This window comes from Nelumbo lutea, chromosome 1 (assembly GCF_056320005.1).
Source record: "Nelumbo lutea isolate HS-2025 chromosome 1, American lotus-T2T, whole genome shotgun sequence".
In the NCBI taxonomy this organism is placed as follows: Eukaryota; Viridiplantae; Streptophyta; class Magnoliopsida; order Proteales; family Nelumbonaceae; genus Nelumbo; species Nelumbo lutea.
The window spans coordinates 185,159,969-185,176,933 of NC_142684.1; the positions used below are offsets into that span (position 1 = coordinate 185,159,969).

General features: G+C 36.9%; 1 protein-coding gene across 2 annotated transcripts in view; it reads right to left on the reverse strand.

The window, feature by feature from the left end:
* The window catches only part of LOC148879774 (uncharacterized), a 37,820-nt gene that overhangs the window by 11,684 nt on the left and 9,171 nt on the right, over positions 1–16,965 (reverse strand). For both annotated transcript variants that reach the window (XM_088961430.1, XM_088961431.1), the window contains exon 4: positions 12,513–12,850. In XM_088961430.1, coding sequence (XP_088817556.1) covers positions 12,513–12,850 — 338 coding nt within the window. The remainder of the gene's footprint in view (positions 1–12,512; positions 12,851–16,965) is intronic.

The following is a 16,965-nucleotide window of genomic DNA, read 5'->3' on the forward strand; positions in this document are numbered from 1 at the left end:
AAAGTTTATTAGGATCTTGCTAACTGTAGTAGTATACCATAACTACGAGATTTGGCAAATGGATGTCAAAACCACGTTCCTGAATGGAGATCTTACTGAAAATACCTATATGCAACAACTGCAATGATTCATTGTTCCAGGTCAGGAACACATGGTAATGCAAACTTAACCGATCCATATATGGACTGAAACAGGCTTCTAGGAGTTGGAACATCCGGTTTGACTCTACTGTCAAACAGTTTGACTTTGAGCAAAATCCGGATAAACCCTATGTTTACAGGAAGACCAGTGGAGATAACGTTACGTTCTTGGTTTTGTATGTAGATGACATTCTATTCATTGGGAATGATGTAGGAATGTTAACTATGGTAAAAGTGTGGCTTTCATAGCAATTCTCCATGAAAGATCTTGGAGAAGCCACCAATATCTTCAGACTTCTACTCTATAGAGATAAATCGAAGAAGATAATAGGATTATCTCTGTCTACTTACATTGACAAAATTGTCAAGAGATATACAGTATGGAGAACTCCAAGAAAGGAAATGTTCCTTTCAGGCACGGAGTCACTCTCCAAGGGTATGTCTCCCAAAACTCCCGAGATTGAGGGCATGAAGGAGATTCCCTATGCCTCAGTCGTAGGAAGCATCATGTATGTCATGCTATGCACTCGTCCTGACATTGCTCAGGCAGTGAGTGTAGTAAATAGATACCCGTCTAACCTAGGACAGGAACGCTGGACAGCTGTGAAATACATACTGAAATACCTTCAAAGGACAAAAGAGTTTTGTCTGGTATTGGATGGTAGTTCACTATAGATCCAATGGTATACTGATGTCGATTTCCAAACAGATCCAGATGATAGAAAGTCTACATCTGGGTACATCTTTACGATGGGGGCCTGCGCAGTTAGCTGGAAAGCAGCAAACAAGGTTCCACCGTAGATTCCATAGCCGAAGTTGAATACATTGCCGCAAGTGAAGCTGCTAAAGAAACCGTATGGACGAAGAAGTTTATTCAGGAATTAGGAGTAGTTTCGTCCAGCACATCACCCATTCCACTGTTGTGTGATAACAATGGAGCTATAGCTCAGGCTAAGGAGCCACGAGCCCACTCGAAGTCGAAGCACATCGAGAGGAAGTACATGTACTGCGGGAGATAATTGGTAAAGGGAACGTCCTGATTCAGAAAGTAACGTCAGCGGAGAATGTAATAGACCCATTGACTAAGCCACTTACACAGAATGTTTGAGAAACATGTGGAAAGTATGGGACTCTGGCTTGTACTCGATTGGACCTAAGTGCAAGTGGGAGTTGTTAGACAGTGATGCCCTTAGCTCCAATCAGATTGATGTATCTTTTGACATTTATTGTAAATGAATAAAGTACATAATTGATTTGTGTCATTGTGGTGTGTTTCTGTGTAATACCCTTAAACTGGACACTTATGAGACTCGTGTTAGTTTAGAATATTTACAGTCGTTGGATAGATCTGAGGAGATTTATCTTGCCAATGCTGACATTGATGTATCGCCAAGTTGGTTGGGGTGGCTTGTCTCAACTACTAGGGTGAGACCTAAGGTACATGCAGTGAGTTTTATTGAAACCCTGAACCGGACCAAATTCCAATATTGCCCTGGACCTTGGAGATAAATGGTCAAAACTAGAATGTTACACCTAACCCTTAGACTCAATTATGGTACTACACTATGTGTCGGATTAGGTTGTCTTTGATATACCAATCAGTTAGATCCTTAGAGGAGGTCAAAACCTGGGTATGTTGGGATGGGTGATCATAGTGAGTGGGTAATCATAGTGATAGGATCAGCCCCTTTGTCGGACAAAGTGAATGATCGGGGAATGCACTCTCTTTGATGAAAACCTAAATTGCCGACAGTTGATTTCAAACGTTGAGAATTGTTTTGCAAAATATATTTATATAGAGATATACATATATATATATATATATATATATGTATATATATATTATGATTTCAAAATGTTTGCAAAATGTTTTAATTCTCAGGATCCATGTGAGTAGAGAGTGCAGCATTGTTCCTTCCAATTGAGAGAGAGGTCCTCTCTTGTCGAGTAGTGTTTGATCATTATGGGCTGAAAGATTAAGTATAAGACCATCGAGGATAATACCTGATGGGCTAATTTTGCATCTGCCCACAATCCTTGGGTTTTCATAAGGTGGTTGGACCCAATGACCATTTAATGTAAATGTTGGGCCCATTAAGAGCCCATGGTAATGGACTCAGGGGTTCACTGTCTCCTATAGTGAATTCGGCCAGGCCTTGTAATAAAGGCTGGACTGAACCCATGTGGCTGATGTGTAGATCAATGTTTGGATCCCATGCCATACAAAGAGAGCCAACTGGACAGGAGGTTAAGGAGTAAATGAGCACATGGGCTTAATGGGCCTAAAGCCCAATTCGAGCTGGGCTTAAATTAGTTAATTAAAAGGAGGCAAGATCTGATTTACAATCTGATTAGGATTAGCTAAAAGGATAAGATAAGTCTTGTCCAGAGTCCAAATCCAAATATCATATTTGAATCAAGAAACTCTCTCCTAATTAGATAAGGAGGCTGATCCAAAGAAGACTATAAATAGGGGTGAATTCCTCAGTTTTAACACACCACAACCTGAAAATTCTCTCATATTCTTGCCATCCCTATCCAGTTCAATCTCCTCTTGTGGAATTGATCAAGAAAGGTTATTGATATTGTTTCTTGGTTGAAGAAATAATCTGAAGTCGTGCTCACCAGCCCTTATTCGATTCTAGCTGAAGAATCTTGGTTCTTGCTGAAGAGTTGTCCTGTTGATCCTGCTTCATCACACACTATGCCATATTCAGTAGAAGCGGGTTTTGTTCTCCTTGGGCGTGAACACCTTCATTGTGAGTTACTGCTACTTCATATCAGGTATATCCCTCTCCTCCCTTTTGGTTTCAGATCTGACATAGTTTTAGGTTCAAGATTGATCCTTGAAAATGCAGTTTTCTAGAATAGGGAATGCGATTCTCAGATGGGAGAAAAGGAAATTTTTGAGATTCCACCCAACCTTCATGCAGGGTTCGGCCATCCATATGATGGATCTCCCATCCCTTCATTAAAAAAACTATTATCTAAAATTAAAATACATAAACATAACATATAAGCCATATTCAAATGAAAATTTAAAAATAAAAGCCAACATATAAAGCATTTTCAAGCATGTAAAACCCACAATCTCTTTTTCTCCTTAATTGAATTGCTTCAAGTAGCTAATGTGATGTAAAACATATTGCATTCCTGATTCTATGAATCGCCTCTGTACCACACCCCTCGAGGCAAGCCTGAACAAGTCTATCTTAGGGTTTGCAATTCTTATTTCTCACATAAAAATAATGACTTTATAACTTTCATTGCCTTTTAAGAAGATATTTTATTGCAATGAATGAATAAACAACATAAAAAGCGCAAAATTTTAAAAAGTGCATGCCTAGGCTGAGGCGCAAGATGTATTAGGCACACGCCCTAAAAGGGGTGCACCTAGGACCTAGGTGAGGTGCATACCCCAAAATGCGCCTCGCTTGTCCGCCTAGGCAGGCCTTTTAAATCATATTATAAAATATATATTATGAATTATGAAATCAAATTTCATTTTATTACATATTAATATATTAATATATAATATTATATATAATATATAATATATATATATTATTACATATTATTATATATTAATATATAATATATAATATAACATATTATATATTTTATCTTACATATTATATATTATATATAATAATAAAAAGTCCAGCTAATTCAGTTAATCGAATTTCTAATTCTAAAAATCAAAAACCAAATTAACCGAACCAATTTAACCAAAAACTGAACCAAAAAAAACCGAAACCAAAATTTTCAATTCGATTTTTCGGTTTTAACCAAATAGTGTTCACCCCTTGTTAAAAGAGGATGCACCATCAGTAGTAATAGTAATAGTAACAATTGCATCGGCATGTCCCTTCTTATTTCTAAGTCTTGTTAGAATAAAGTGTGGATACAACTTCCAACAAGTATTCCTAGTATGCTTCAGCTTCTTAACAATAATCACAAAATATCTCCCTCTTATCTTACTTCATATCCTTCTCCTTATCAACCCTAGGCAAGGTGCACGCCTTTTTGAAGCAAAGTGCAAAGTTACAAAAATGCTAAAAAAAATGCCACAAAATGCAAAACAAAAACAAAAAATATTAAACATAATGTTAATAAAAAATATAAACTTAAATTTTAAAATAAATATTTTAAAAAACCTATTATCTAAAATTAAAATACATAAACATAACATGTAAAGCATATTCATGAAAATTTAAAAATAAAAAGCAAACATATAAAGCATTTTCAAGCATGTAAAATCCACAATCTCTTTTTCCCTCAATTGCATTACTCCAAGTAGCTAATGTGATATAAAACATATCGCATTCTTGATTTTATGAGTCGCCTTTGTGCCACATCCCTCGAGGCAAGCCCGAAGAATTCCATGCTAGGGTCTTAAATCCTTATTTCTCACATAAAAAATAATGATTTTATAACTTCAATTGCCTTTTAAGAAGATATTTTATTGGAATGAATGAATGAACAACATTAGTAAACAAGGGGTTCGCGAACGAACCAGAGCAAAGGTAGCCCGCTCCTAAAGAAAGAAGATTCAAAAACTAGATTTCACTACACACCTAACTATCGGGGAGAAAGAAAGAAGAGGTAGCCACTCCTACCAAAGCTTTCCAACCTTCTTCAAATCTCAACCGCACACTTTTGAGGATCAAAATAAACCTCTCAAGCCTTGAGCATCACCCAATCCTTCTCCTTAAAACTTCAAAACTCTCTAATTGGCTAGGGTTTTGGGCAGATAAATAACAGCTTCACTTCTTGGCAATCTTCAGCCAGACTCTAACTCTCCAAACACTTTACCAACTAGGCAAACAGTCCTGTAATTGATCAGGAACTTATCTCTCCATACACACTTCTAATTGAAGGGTGTATGGGGAAAAAAAAGGAAAAAAAAAAAGAAAGAAAGAACTGCTCTAATACCAAGATGTAAATATGTCCTTCAAGTATGATAAAAAATACTGATTATAGCCAATGTTTCAAAAGCACAAGGTGCAAAAAAAGCGCAAGGGCCAATTTGTGCTTGAGGTGCAAGGCAAGGCACGCACCTTTTTAAGAAAGGCGCAAAATTACAAAAAAAAAAGTCAAAGAATTCAACAAAATGCCAATTTTTAAAAAAAAATACAAAAAAAAAGTCAAAATGTGATGTTAATAAATTTTTTTTAAAAAGTCAAAGATTTCAAAAAATATTAAACATAATGTTAATAAAAAATATAAACTTAAATTTTAAAATAAATGATTTAAAAAACCTACTATCTAAATTTAAAATACATAAACATAACATGTAAAGTGTATTCAAATGAAAATTTAAAAATAAAAGCAAACATATAAAGCATTTTTAAGCATGTAAAACCCACAACCTCTTTTTTTTTCTTAATTGCATTGCTTCAAGTAGTTAATGTGATGTAATACATATTGCATTCTTGATTCCATGAGTCGCCTTTGTAGCTCACCCCTCGAGGCGCATACCCCAAAATGCGCCTCGCCTGTGCGCCTAGGCGCACCTTTTAAATCACTAATTATAGCAAAAAATAAAGAGAGAGAAAAGAAGATTTCAGCATAATTGAAGAAGAGAAAGGAGAAGAGAGTTCGATGGGTTTCTCTCTCGCTTCACTAATCTTTTATTAATCTGAACTGAGAAAGGAGAAGAGAGTTCGATGGGTTTCTCTCCCTTCACAAATCTTTTATTAATCTGAATTAATTAGGCTAATTACATGTATGCCCTTAAGTGGGTGGCCAGCTAAGCAATAACTTAAAAGAAATTAAAAAGAAGTTAACAGGCCCATTAACACATAAAATAAATGGAAAAGTGCTTAAAGATAAAACAAATACTAGGGCCCATTCGGCCCAATCTCTCTACATGAAGACCTTAGAATCTTCATCCTACGTTAAGATGCTCTTTGTGTGGTTAAGTTTGCTGCTGGACAAGACTTATTTGACTGTCTTACATTTCTGGACAACAAGGGTATTTTTGTAGTTTTGCTTGTTTAGGGATTATGTTTGGGGACAAGTCTTAGTTTAGTAATCTCCCCTTGTTTGGCTTTATGTTTGTAATTGTTTGGGGCAGGTTTAGTCCAATCTAGCTTCTTTTTGTAAGTGGCTTGTTGGGCAAGCTAACTTGGGGGGGCAGGTTTCTTCCTTTGGAAGCTTCTTTCTTATTAAGCTTGTAAGATTCATTTAAAGAACAATTCTGGCTAATGAGCAAAGAAAGTTTATCTACAAAACTTGGTGTGGTTGACAAGTTGGGGGTGTGATTGCTCTCACCCTTAGGTGTGATGCCTAGGGTTTTCATCTTATTTTCATCCCTTTCTCTTCTCTTCTTTCTCTATTAGTTCTTTGTTTGTGCTACACATCTAGACCTAAGTTGGTTGCAAGAATAGTGTTGAAGCTAGCTTTTGATACTTCGTGCTTTTTGGCCCTCTGACATACATTATACTTTCTAAAACGTGTATCAACCATATGTATGATACTTATACACCCCACCACGTGATAGCATATATGAATGCCATGTGGAAGTACAAACACATTAATATATTCAATGGCATGTGACATGGCATATAATATCATTGATTTACCTTTAGATGCAATGTGGCATTCATCTATGCTGCCATGTGGCATTTACATGTCATTGATCCAACATTCAAATGCCACATGGCATCCATATATGCTGCCATCATGCCATGTGGCACACATGGATGCCACGTGTCATCTGAACACAATTTGTGACAATTATATGCCACGTGGCATTCATCTATATTGTCACACGGCATGTAATATCATTGACTTACTTCCAAATGCCACGTGGCATCCACATATTATTGACTTACATTTAAATGTCATGTAGCATTCACATATTACTGACTTGCATTGAAATGTCATGTGGCATGGCATGCGTACGTATAATACATTTTATTGTATCCAAACACCATCATTTACTTTTACTTTGAAAAACATGTTTTTAACAAATTTCCATCCAAACGATTTTATGTGGCACACATGGATGCTACGTGTCATCTGAACACAATTTGTGACAATTATATGCCATGTGGCATTCATCTATATTGTCACACGGCATGTAATATCATTGACTTACTTCCAAATGCCACGTTGTGACGGTCTGACACAAGCTTAGCTTTGCCTACACTTGGCAGGCTTACGTCAGGGACATGACCATTATTTTCCCCTGTAAGATTTTTGGGAGAACTGATGTCATCTTCAGGCAGACCACCAAAGGCTTAACGTACTCTTTGAGAGGGGGTGGTCGACCTCCTTGGGTGCCTAACCTTGGCACTCCTAGACCTTCATCCCCTTGCGGGGCGGCCCTGGTTAACAGCTAGCATGGTTACCAGGGTTCCTCATGGGCGCACACTTGCTCATGGGGACAGTGTTGGACCAGCACTGTGCTACCGATACTCAAGGGAGGCTTGGCATGCGGGCCTGGCTCAAGCATGACCCTTCACCACGCCAGCCCCTTGCCCAAGCTGAGTGAACTACCCCGTTGCCTCTAGCACACGGGTGTGTTCCGGCCCAAGCGGTTGCCTATCATCATGGCACACAGGTGCCTGTCATCATCGGCATACAGGAGACCCATCACATCGGTGCCAAGTCACCTCATCGGCGCATGGTTGCCTTGCATTATGGTTGTCCCCCTTTAGCACGTAAGTGACGCCTCTCATGGTCCGGTCTGAGCCAGGAGAGTGCCCCGGCCATTGGACTTGAGGTCATGATTCAGTGCTACTAACTTTTTGGAGCCATCCCTTCGGGCAACTCCTAGCCTCTATGCGTATAAAGGCTTGTCCTGGCCTGCCTTGGCCAGGACGCCGCACGGGTTTCTTCTGCTGTAGAACTACCCCCGTGACAACGTGGCATCCACATATTATTGACTTACATTTAAATGTCATGTAACATTCACATATTACTGACTTGCATTGAAATGCCATGTGGCATGGCATGCGTACGTATAATACATTTTATTGTATCCAAACACCATCATTAACTTTTACTTTGAAAAACATGTTTTTAAAAATTTCCATCCAAACAATTTTTGAAGTATAAGTACAAAATCAAAAATATACCACATACTTTGTACTTTGGTGTTATTGAAAGTATAAAGCACGAAGTACCACCAAATAGGGCTTAAGACTAGCATCTCCCCTTGCTTGAGATTATTTACATCACACTTCAGCTCATAGGCTCTAACAACATTAAGGGGCTGAGAGTAGGTTTCTTTCATGTAGGGGTGGCAAATGGGTGGGTGTGGGTTGAGTACTGACCCACCCATATTGACCCACTAACCCATTTGCCACCAATGTTAGTGGGTCACAGCCCACTCTGACCCTAACCCACACATTTAAACCTCTACATCAAATTAGATTTTTTTTTCTCTATTCTAATTGCATAAAAACATAGAACTATATATTTCAACTAAAAACATAAAAAGTTTAAATCATTAAATAAAAAAAAAACATAAAAACACAAAAAAATGGTGTATGTGCATGTTTGTGCGCACGCGCACACACACACACACACACACACACACACACACACACACACACACACACACACACATATATATATATAGATATATATTCATGTAAAACTTCAGAAATTCCAGGAAATGTAGAGAATACAAAAAGTTGCAGAAAATTACAGAAAAATGTAAAACATACACACATGTATATTTCAACTAAAAAGACATAAAAGCACAAAAAAAATGATAAAAATATATATTTCATGTAAAAGATATTCCAACAAAGAGAATAAAAATAAATAAAACTTGCAATACATAAAATTAATTGAAAGCGTAGAATTCAGATAAAGAAAATTGTAAAAAATATAGAAAATTGCAGAAATTGCAAAAAAAAAATATTAATAATTTCAGAAAATATAAATTGTAGAAAAAGAACAAAAATTATAAAAAACACCAAACTTATATAAGTACACAAAAACTGCAGTACATAAAATTATAAAAAAATTTAAAAATATATACTTCAACTAAAAAACAAAAATTTCACAAAAATGGTAGAAGATTAATATATATAGCTAAAAAATCAAAATTTGAAGAAAAAATAAGGAAAATGATAAAATTGTATATATATACTTCAAGAAAAAGTTAGAAATTGCTTAAAATACATAATTGATAACAATTCAAAATAATTATAAATTTCACAAATTTTTATAAAAATATAAAAAGCTATATATTATAGCCAAAAATAGCAAATATTGTAGATACATAGAAAATTATAAAATTTCAAAAAAACAATTGATCTGAGTTTCAGCTTCTCTAAACCTACTCAAATTTTCCACAATAAGCACTATTGTTTGAAATTGTCAGCAACTAATTTAATCCTCTCTTTGCAACCTTGTTGTACGTTTTACGGAAGTTTTCTTCCACAGATTCTTCCCTTCTCTTCTTCTCAATCCAATTATCCACAAAACATTGTTTTCAACTTTCTCTCCCCCACCTACATATCCAATGCCCAGTTCTTTAGTATTATTAGATGAGACATTGTCAAGAACTTGACAAACCCATCCTATTCTGCATATTCTGCATAGATCTAAAGTCAAAATTCTTCCATGATCCAAGCCTCTAACAATCCTATCCTTCATTCTCCCCTTCAACCTATATAGATCTGAGTCACCACTCCCTTCCGCAATATGAGTTTCTAAAATCTGAGCCTCCAACAATCCTCACTCCTTTCAATCCTTTGTGTTCTCCTTCAACTTGTACAGATTTGTCACCTATTTCAACTACCTATATAGATTAGAGGGACAGGAGGGAGAGAGAGACAGAAAGATAGAGATTTCATCACTATTGCCAGGTTTGAATCATTGGCTTGAGTAGATGAGAGAGGGGTAGAGAGTCAAGGTGAAGGCAAAGAGTTATCCTATTTTCAAACCCTAAACATCACTGCATTGACCCTATGGGTACCATAACCCACCCTAACCCATCCCTTTTCTCCTGACCCAAATGGGTTACTTGACCCGCATGATATATGGGTGAGTATGGGTGAGTTTTCAAGTGGGTGGGTTGGGTGGGTAAAGTGGGTTGGGTCAAAAATTGCCACCCCCACATTCATGTTTTCCCAAATCTCCTTAGCTGTTTTTGCCCAGAAGTACTTTCGGCTAATGTGAGGCTGCATAGAATTGCACAGCCAGGTCATCACCGAATAGTTCTATTGAACCCATTTCGCGTGAGATGGGTGTTCCTTGGCTGGATTCTTTGTATCCCCAGTGACATCCTAATTTCCCTCTACCTCAAATGGCCACCATAGCTGATTGGGTATTCCTAGTCACATCCTAACAGTAGTGATCTAAAAAGAATTTTCAGTCATGTTTCCAGCACCTACAAGTCCTTCCCCTTGAGTCTTTGACTCATTTCCAGCTGTCTCCATTATACATAAACCCTTAAGAAAACACAATTTCAAGAGAGGAGCCCCAACAACAGTCTCTTCTATGTGGGAAAGGTCTATACAGTCACCCAGGAATAATTAACAGCCAAAGTAATGGGCTGGAAATCAAAAAATTTGATCAAGGGGTTAGAGAAACCCTACAAAAAATTCTGGAGAACAATAATTCTGTCAACCACTCCTTCTAAAAGGGTCTAAACACCTTCTACCCAAAGTCAATCTCAATAAGAAAAAAAAAAACTACCCAGAAAACTCTGACCGCCACCTCCAACCTTCGGTTTAAACCCTGATCCTTGAACTTACCTAGTTTCTCTGATTCTTCCTGGTCACTGGGCAGTCTCCAAAGGTCAATCCCTTGGGCAGCTACTGAAGTCTCCAAGAACCTCCAAGAATCAGGCGATATGTGCTGAACCTACAGCCCTAGGTAATTCTCATGCAGCCAACTGGATCATGCCCACATGAGAACACTAATCAACCCTAGGCTGGCTCTGAAACCAACTTGGCTGAAAAGATTTGTATCTAGTTTATATTTTGATGAGAATTCAGTAAGAAAAAGAAGAATAAAAAAAAAAAGAACAGAAGAGAAGAAGAAGAAGAAGAGGAGAATAAAGAATGAAAAAAGGGGTGCAGTTAGCTGTGGACTTACCGCCCCATTCATCTATTTGTATGTTTGTAAATAAAAACATATGTACAATTCCACTAATACCCCCACCGCCTATTTGAGAAAGAAATAGCATAAATAACATGAAATAAAGCATAAATATGAAGTAGGACCACACAAAAAAAAACTACTGCACTATATCTCTACACTATGTTGCAATGAGTTATTTTGAAATTAATAAGTATTTTTAATAATTACACAATTGCTAATATAACTAGGTATGTGACAATGCTTTGATCCGGAGCTCTTCCTAATTAATCTGATTTTATGAACTTTTCACTTTGGTTAGCACATTTATGAAATGATCCAAATAATGCCATGGACTGACAATTCATAAAAGATATACATGATGGTAAACTATTAAAATGAGCAATGCAAACTTATTTGAAAAGATATACTTCAACCAAGTGCAACAAAGACCATTGCTACATTGATAAGGACCGACTTGGAGTATGGCCACAAATGGCATCACTGAAACAAGTGAAACAGACTTGAGGACAAGGCTTAGCTGATTTTAGTTGAGCTGGGAGTAGTTATAATTTTAATGTTTATAAATGTTCATGAGTGTATGTACTGTGTGTTCCAGCATATTACCAAAAAGAAATTTTGTTTCTCTGTCATAATTCCACACTCATTTTGACCACAAACTCACCCAAAAATTATGAAATCACTTATTTGAAAATTGGAATAGATCTAATTTACAGATTTATTGGTTTAACTGCATAACTGCTAAAACCCTTTCAAACATTGAACAGGGTAGGTGTGCTTCCAAGTTTTCCAGATTCAACCAGATGGCCCAACCCAATTTTCCAAAAAAATTGTGCGAAGTACAACTACAAATGCATGTGAAAAATGTTTTGGACAAGGTCCAAAACCAATATATCAGCTGAAATTTCCAAAAAATCTCACCTAAATTTGATAGACATATCTACAATGGTAGAAATGAACATGTAAAGGGCCAGTGACACCATTAAGTCAGGTCTATTTCACAATAACTCCTATAAAAAGTAAAAAATAAAAAAATAATAAATAGCAGAATAGATAAAATACTAACTCGGATAATATGGCTATTTAATACAAGCCATTTTCATCTTTTTCATCCTTTTTATTTTATATTATTTTACATTTTTGGAGCGGGGAGGTCTGTATATGAATGCATGTAACCAAGTGCCCATGGAATTCTAGATTTGGCCTCCAGGAACTTGTGTCACACGTATCACCCTCCTTTGGTAGACACTTTCATGTTCTAAGTTCTAACCTACTATATCTTTCATTTTTTGTTAAACTTACCTTACTGGATGAAGCCAAATCTGTTGTGAAATTATTCCCTTTATCACAGTCAACACTGTTTTTTACACAAGACTCAGAGCTCAATGGCCATGAAGGAGTTTTTCTGTTGTTACTGTCAATATCAACAACATTTTGGGATTGCGCGTGTCTCTGGAACTGAAGAATGGAGCAAGCCTTTCTAACCAAGTATAAGATGTTTTCACTCGTATCGGTGGCTTTCTTCCCCTTGTCTTGGCATAAACTAGGACACTTGTAACTGTCATCAAGGAGTTCATTCAATGACAGCTCATCAACATGCTTTGTAATATCATGAATATCTGACTTGAGACCATATACTCCTGATGATAAAATGCCCCAACCACAAGTATGAATTTCATGTAAGTGTCATTTCAAATAAACAAAATCAGAAAAAAGTGAAATTCAGTAAAGAAGAAAACAGAACGAAGGGCCAAACCAAGAACTAAAAATGGAATATTTTCTCCATAATATCAATAAACTAAAAGAAAATATAGATGGGGACTGAAAGAGAGAACCATCAATACAATTAGAAGTTGAGGTGTCATGATTTCAGGCATATGCAAACTGTAAGGACACAAGAATTTTGCATATATATAGAAGTTCAAACCAATCAGAAATAATAAGTTGACAAAAAAAATGATTGTGCCCCAAACCAAGCCAAAAACATGATTTCATCATAAGGCTTAAGGCCTTGGAATTTGTAATACCCTCATGCAAAAACAAACATATCTCAATATAGAGGCCTAGAAAGCAACATTTCAACAAATAGTAAAATTACAAAAATAGTACAATAAGTCAATTGTAAAGAAAAAGACTTGGTGTATTTTTGAAATGCAAATACTAATTATATCTTACATCTCAAATATGCAATTTATGTGCTAAAGATAACAGTAAGTACCCATTTCTTCTCATCTATCTGTAGCAAAAGTTTGGAGCTCTCTCTATCCACAGTTATGTTTCATCATGGTTGTAAGTGTTCATGAAGTAATTGCTGGTAGTGAGCACACCTATATCATTGAAGTCTTCATATGGAGCTATGTTGGTTCAGTAACCCTAGGCCTAAACATTAAAGTTCTAATTCATTTTGCAAAAGATATAAAATACAATACATCTACTATATGGAGAGATACATAAAAGGGCAGCCCAGTACACGAAGCTCCTGCCAATGCAGAATCTGGAGAAGACAGATGTACGCAGCCTTACCCTTGCACATACAGAGAGGCTGTTTCCAAGATTTGAACCGTGGTCACCCAGGTCGCAATGAAGCAACCTAACTGTTGCACTAAGACCCACCCTCATAGGGAAAGATAGATCAACCATAAAAATATATGGTGATATGTACCTCAATAGTTCTTAGACAGGTTTTGTTTGCAATTAAAATTTACCTTTGTAAATGGGTCAACCCTTTAAACTTTGAAGAGTAAGCAATGGAAAGGAATTTTCTTTCTCAAAAACAGACCATGAAGATCAAGTTATGCAATTTAACCCTTAACTTTGCAACAAGAAACAGCAGAAATGACTTCTCTTCCTCAAGAAAAGAGAGCATTACATATCACCAAGCTACTCAGCTTCAAGCCAATTACCAAGAAGCCCAAATAGTTTGCAAAGTCCATTATGTAAGTCTTGGCTTTCTAATGCACCATTGATAATATCATTGAATGCACTCAAGATGCAGTTACAAATTGTCAATCAACACCTTTCACATGCTACAGTCACACTAGACAAGTCTACATATAATATCAAGGAAATATTAATTATCCATGCCTCTTGTAATACATGATCGAGCATTCAAATACTCTATAATAGTAACAAGAAAGAACATTATCTAGGTATACTCAGTATTTGACACATAGGCTGACACAGAATTTTGATCAATTTGCCAATGTACGTATAAGTGTGTGTATTGATCAATTTAACAATAGTATCGTCCAAGATAGATTGGAATTGTATTGAGTCAAGACCCAAAATACAAAAAAAAAATGAAGAAAAGAGGGAAAAGACCAGTTAGTATGCAGGAGCAGATGGAAGCATAGAATTGCAAAAGTTCCTTTAATGACCTCATTTAATCATCAACCAAAATACACCTTCTCACTGGCTTACTGTATATTGTGTGATAACTCATTCACTCCAGCTTAAAATTACAATGTTCATTTAGAAATACTAGTTTATTTTTTTATCTGAAGCATGTAGAGTTTATTCATGTCAGGAGAATAAAGTCATATTGCTATTCACTGTTTGAAACATGTGAAATTAGAGGGCACTGGTACTTTTAACATGGGAAAGTGGAAATTATTTACTTAAATAGCCACTCACATGGAGATGTGCAGAATACTCGCATCAGGAGGAATAAAAATCTACTCCTGCATGTCCAAATAAAAGGCATTTGGCACTTTTACCATGGGGTAGTAGAAGGTAGTTTTGCACTTGGACAACCTCTTATAATGGAGAGATTGAGATAGAGAGATAGAGAGTGAGAAAGAGAGATGTCTATTTCTACTACTCAAGTGAAATAGTCTGAGTAAAAAATAAACTCAAAACATTCAAGGTAAACGAGAAAACATACTCGATATAAAGTTTAATAAAAATACATGTTTTGGTTTAATATCAATAAAATCCTGAAATAAATCAAGTTGTATAAACCTAAAAGGCAAAGGAAAAAAAAGGTACATAGCTAAACACAAAATAGGGGAGCCATCAGCAGTCCAGAAACAGGGAAAAGAAAGGCAACCCACAAGCACCCCAAACCGTTGCATAAAAAGGTATTTTGTGACAAAGGAGATGCCTGCAACACAAGTATAGTCTCATAGTTCACATTTTGCATAGTCATACACATCTTTTAAGTCAATGGCTAACCTTGGCTTCCACTAGAGCAAGGTGTTCAAACCACTTATAGTCAAGTTCGGATCATCTGTTCAGCGGGCTGTGGAACCGATGATGAGGTTCCATGCCAGTAATAAACTCATGGGCCCCACTGTAAAAGATGCAGGGCCCATTCCACAGCCCGCTGAACAGCTAAAGCGTTCAGCTAAACCTTGCTCCGTATGGTCAGCAGCTTGAAACCTAATGACTACCACCAAAGACATCAAAGAGTGGAGAGGATCTCAGTCTACAAAAGCAGACCACACATATAGGACTGGACCACAGTGGAAGTAAATGGTAAGACCCTTTTCTTTTGAGAATGAGAAGATGTACAAACAACACAAACAGAACAAAGCACCACCTATGAACCACCCAAATTACAAAAGCAAAGTGTACACAATTTCTATCCACCCCAGATTTGACCAAAAGATCAGCAGTTTCAGCTCCCTTGGAAACCATCTAAAAATGCAAGACAGAGAAAAGGTTATCTCAGCAATCTCATTGAGGAAATGACCCAACCTCCATGGACCCTTATCCGAGTGGGTGGCTCAATCAATAGCATTCCTAGAGACCCCCTCGATGACAAGAGTAAGACCCCCAATGCCAGTCTTAGGAGGTAGGCCTGAGATTGATCTACATATTCCATCAAACATCAGGACGAAATCCAGCTCTGGTCTGGGAATAACAGGGTGACTGGGCTGACTATCAACATGAGAGGAGTGCAGAATCTCTACCAAGTTCCTTTCAAGGTCAGCATACCTGAAGCCAAACTGATTGGAGGAGAGGAACCAGGAGATAATGCAGGAAAATATTCTTCCTCTAAGAGCTTCCATCCTTGCAATCTTATTATCAAAAGCTCTTTTGTTTCTTTCCTCCCAGATACACCTCATAACTGCATGAGTTAGATCCCTCCAAAAGATTTTGCCTCTAGAACCCAAACTATAAGAAGGCCACTGATTGAAGAAGCTTGCAACACTATTGGGAGGAATCCAACAGAAACTGCAACCATACACAAGATCAAAGAAGAATTGCCACAGAGAATGAGCCACCTCACAATTAATTAGCAGGTGATTAATCAATTCACCATCCTTCATAAACATACACAAATATGGGGAGAAAGAAAAAGAGAACCTTTCTCCTTCTTCCAATCATGCCACAGGTATTAATGCACTCCCAATCAAGCTCCCAAGTAATTGGCAACTCCTTGATAATCATTCAAAATGCCACCAATGCCTGGCAGCTCCAAATTTGAAATGGGACATCCATTGACAATCAACTCTATGAAGCTTGACCCTGTCTTTTGTTGGGGGAAGCGGGGAACAAAAACAGATCTCCAAGTGGAGTAGGCAGGTATAGGCAAGAAGATATCAATCTCTAGATGTTAATCAGAATGCATCTTTTTTTGATCGAATGCATCTTTGTAAATCAATAATAGTCATTCAAAAAGAAATAGCATCTTCTTAGGGACAAAATTAGCTCAGGTCCTTGAAAATCCCCAAATTTCTTCCTTCCCACACAATGTTCTTCTCCTTTCACCAAAGGGATGAAGTTCCAATTCCACGTAAGCTCCATGAAG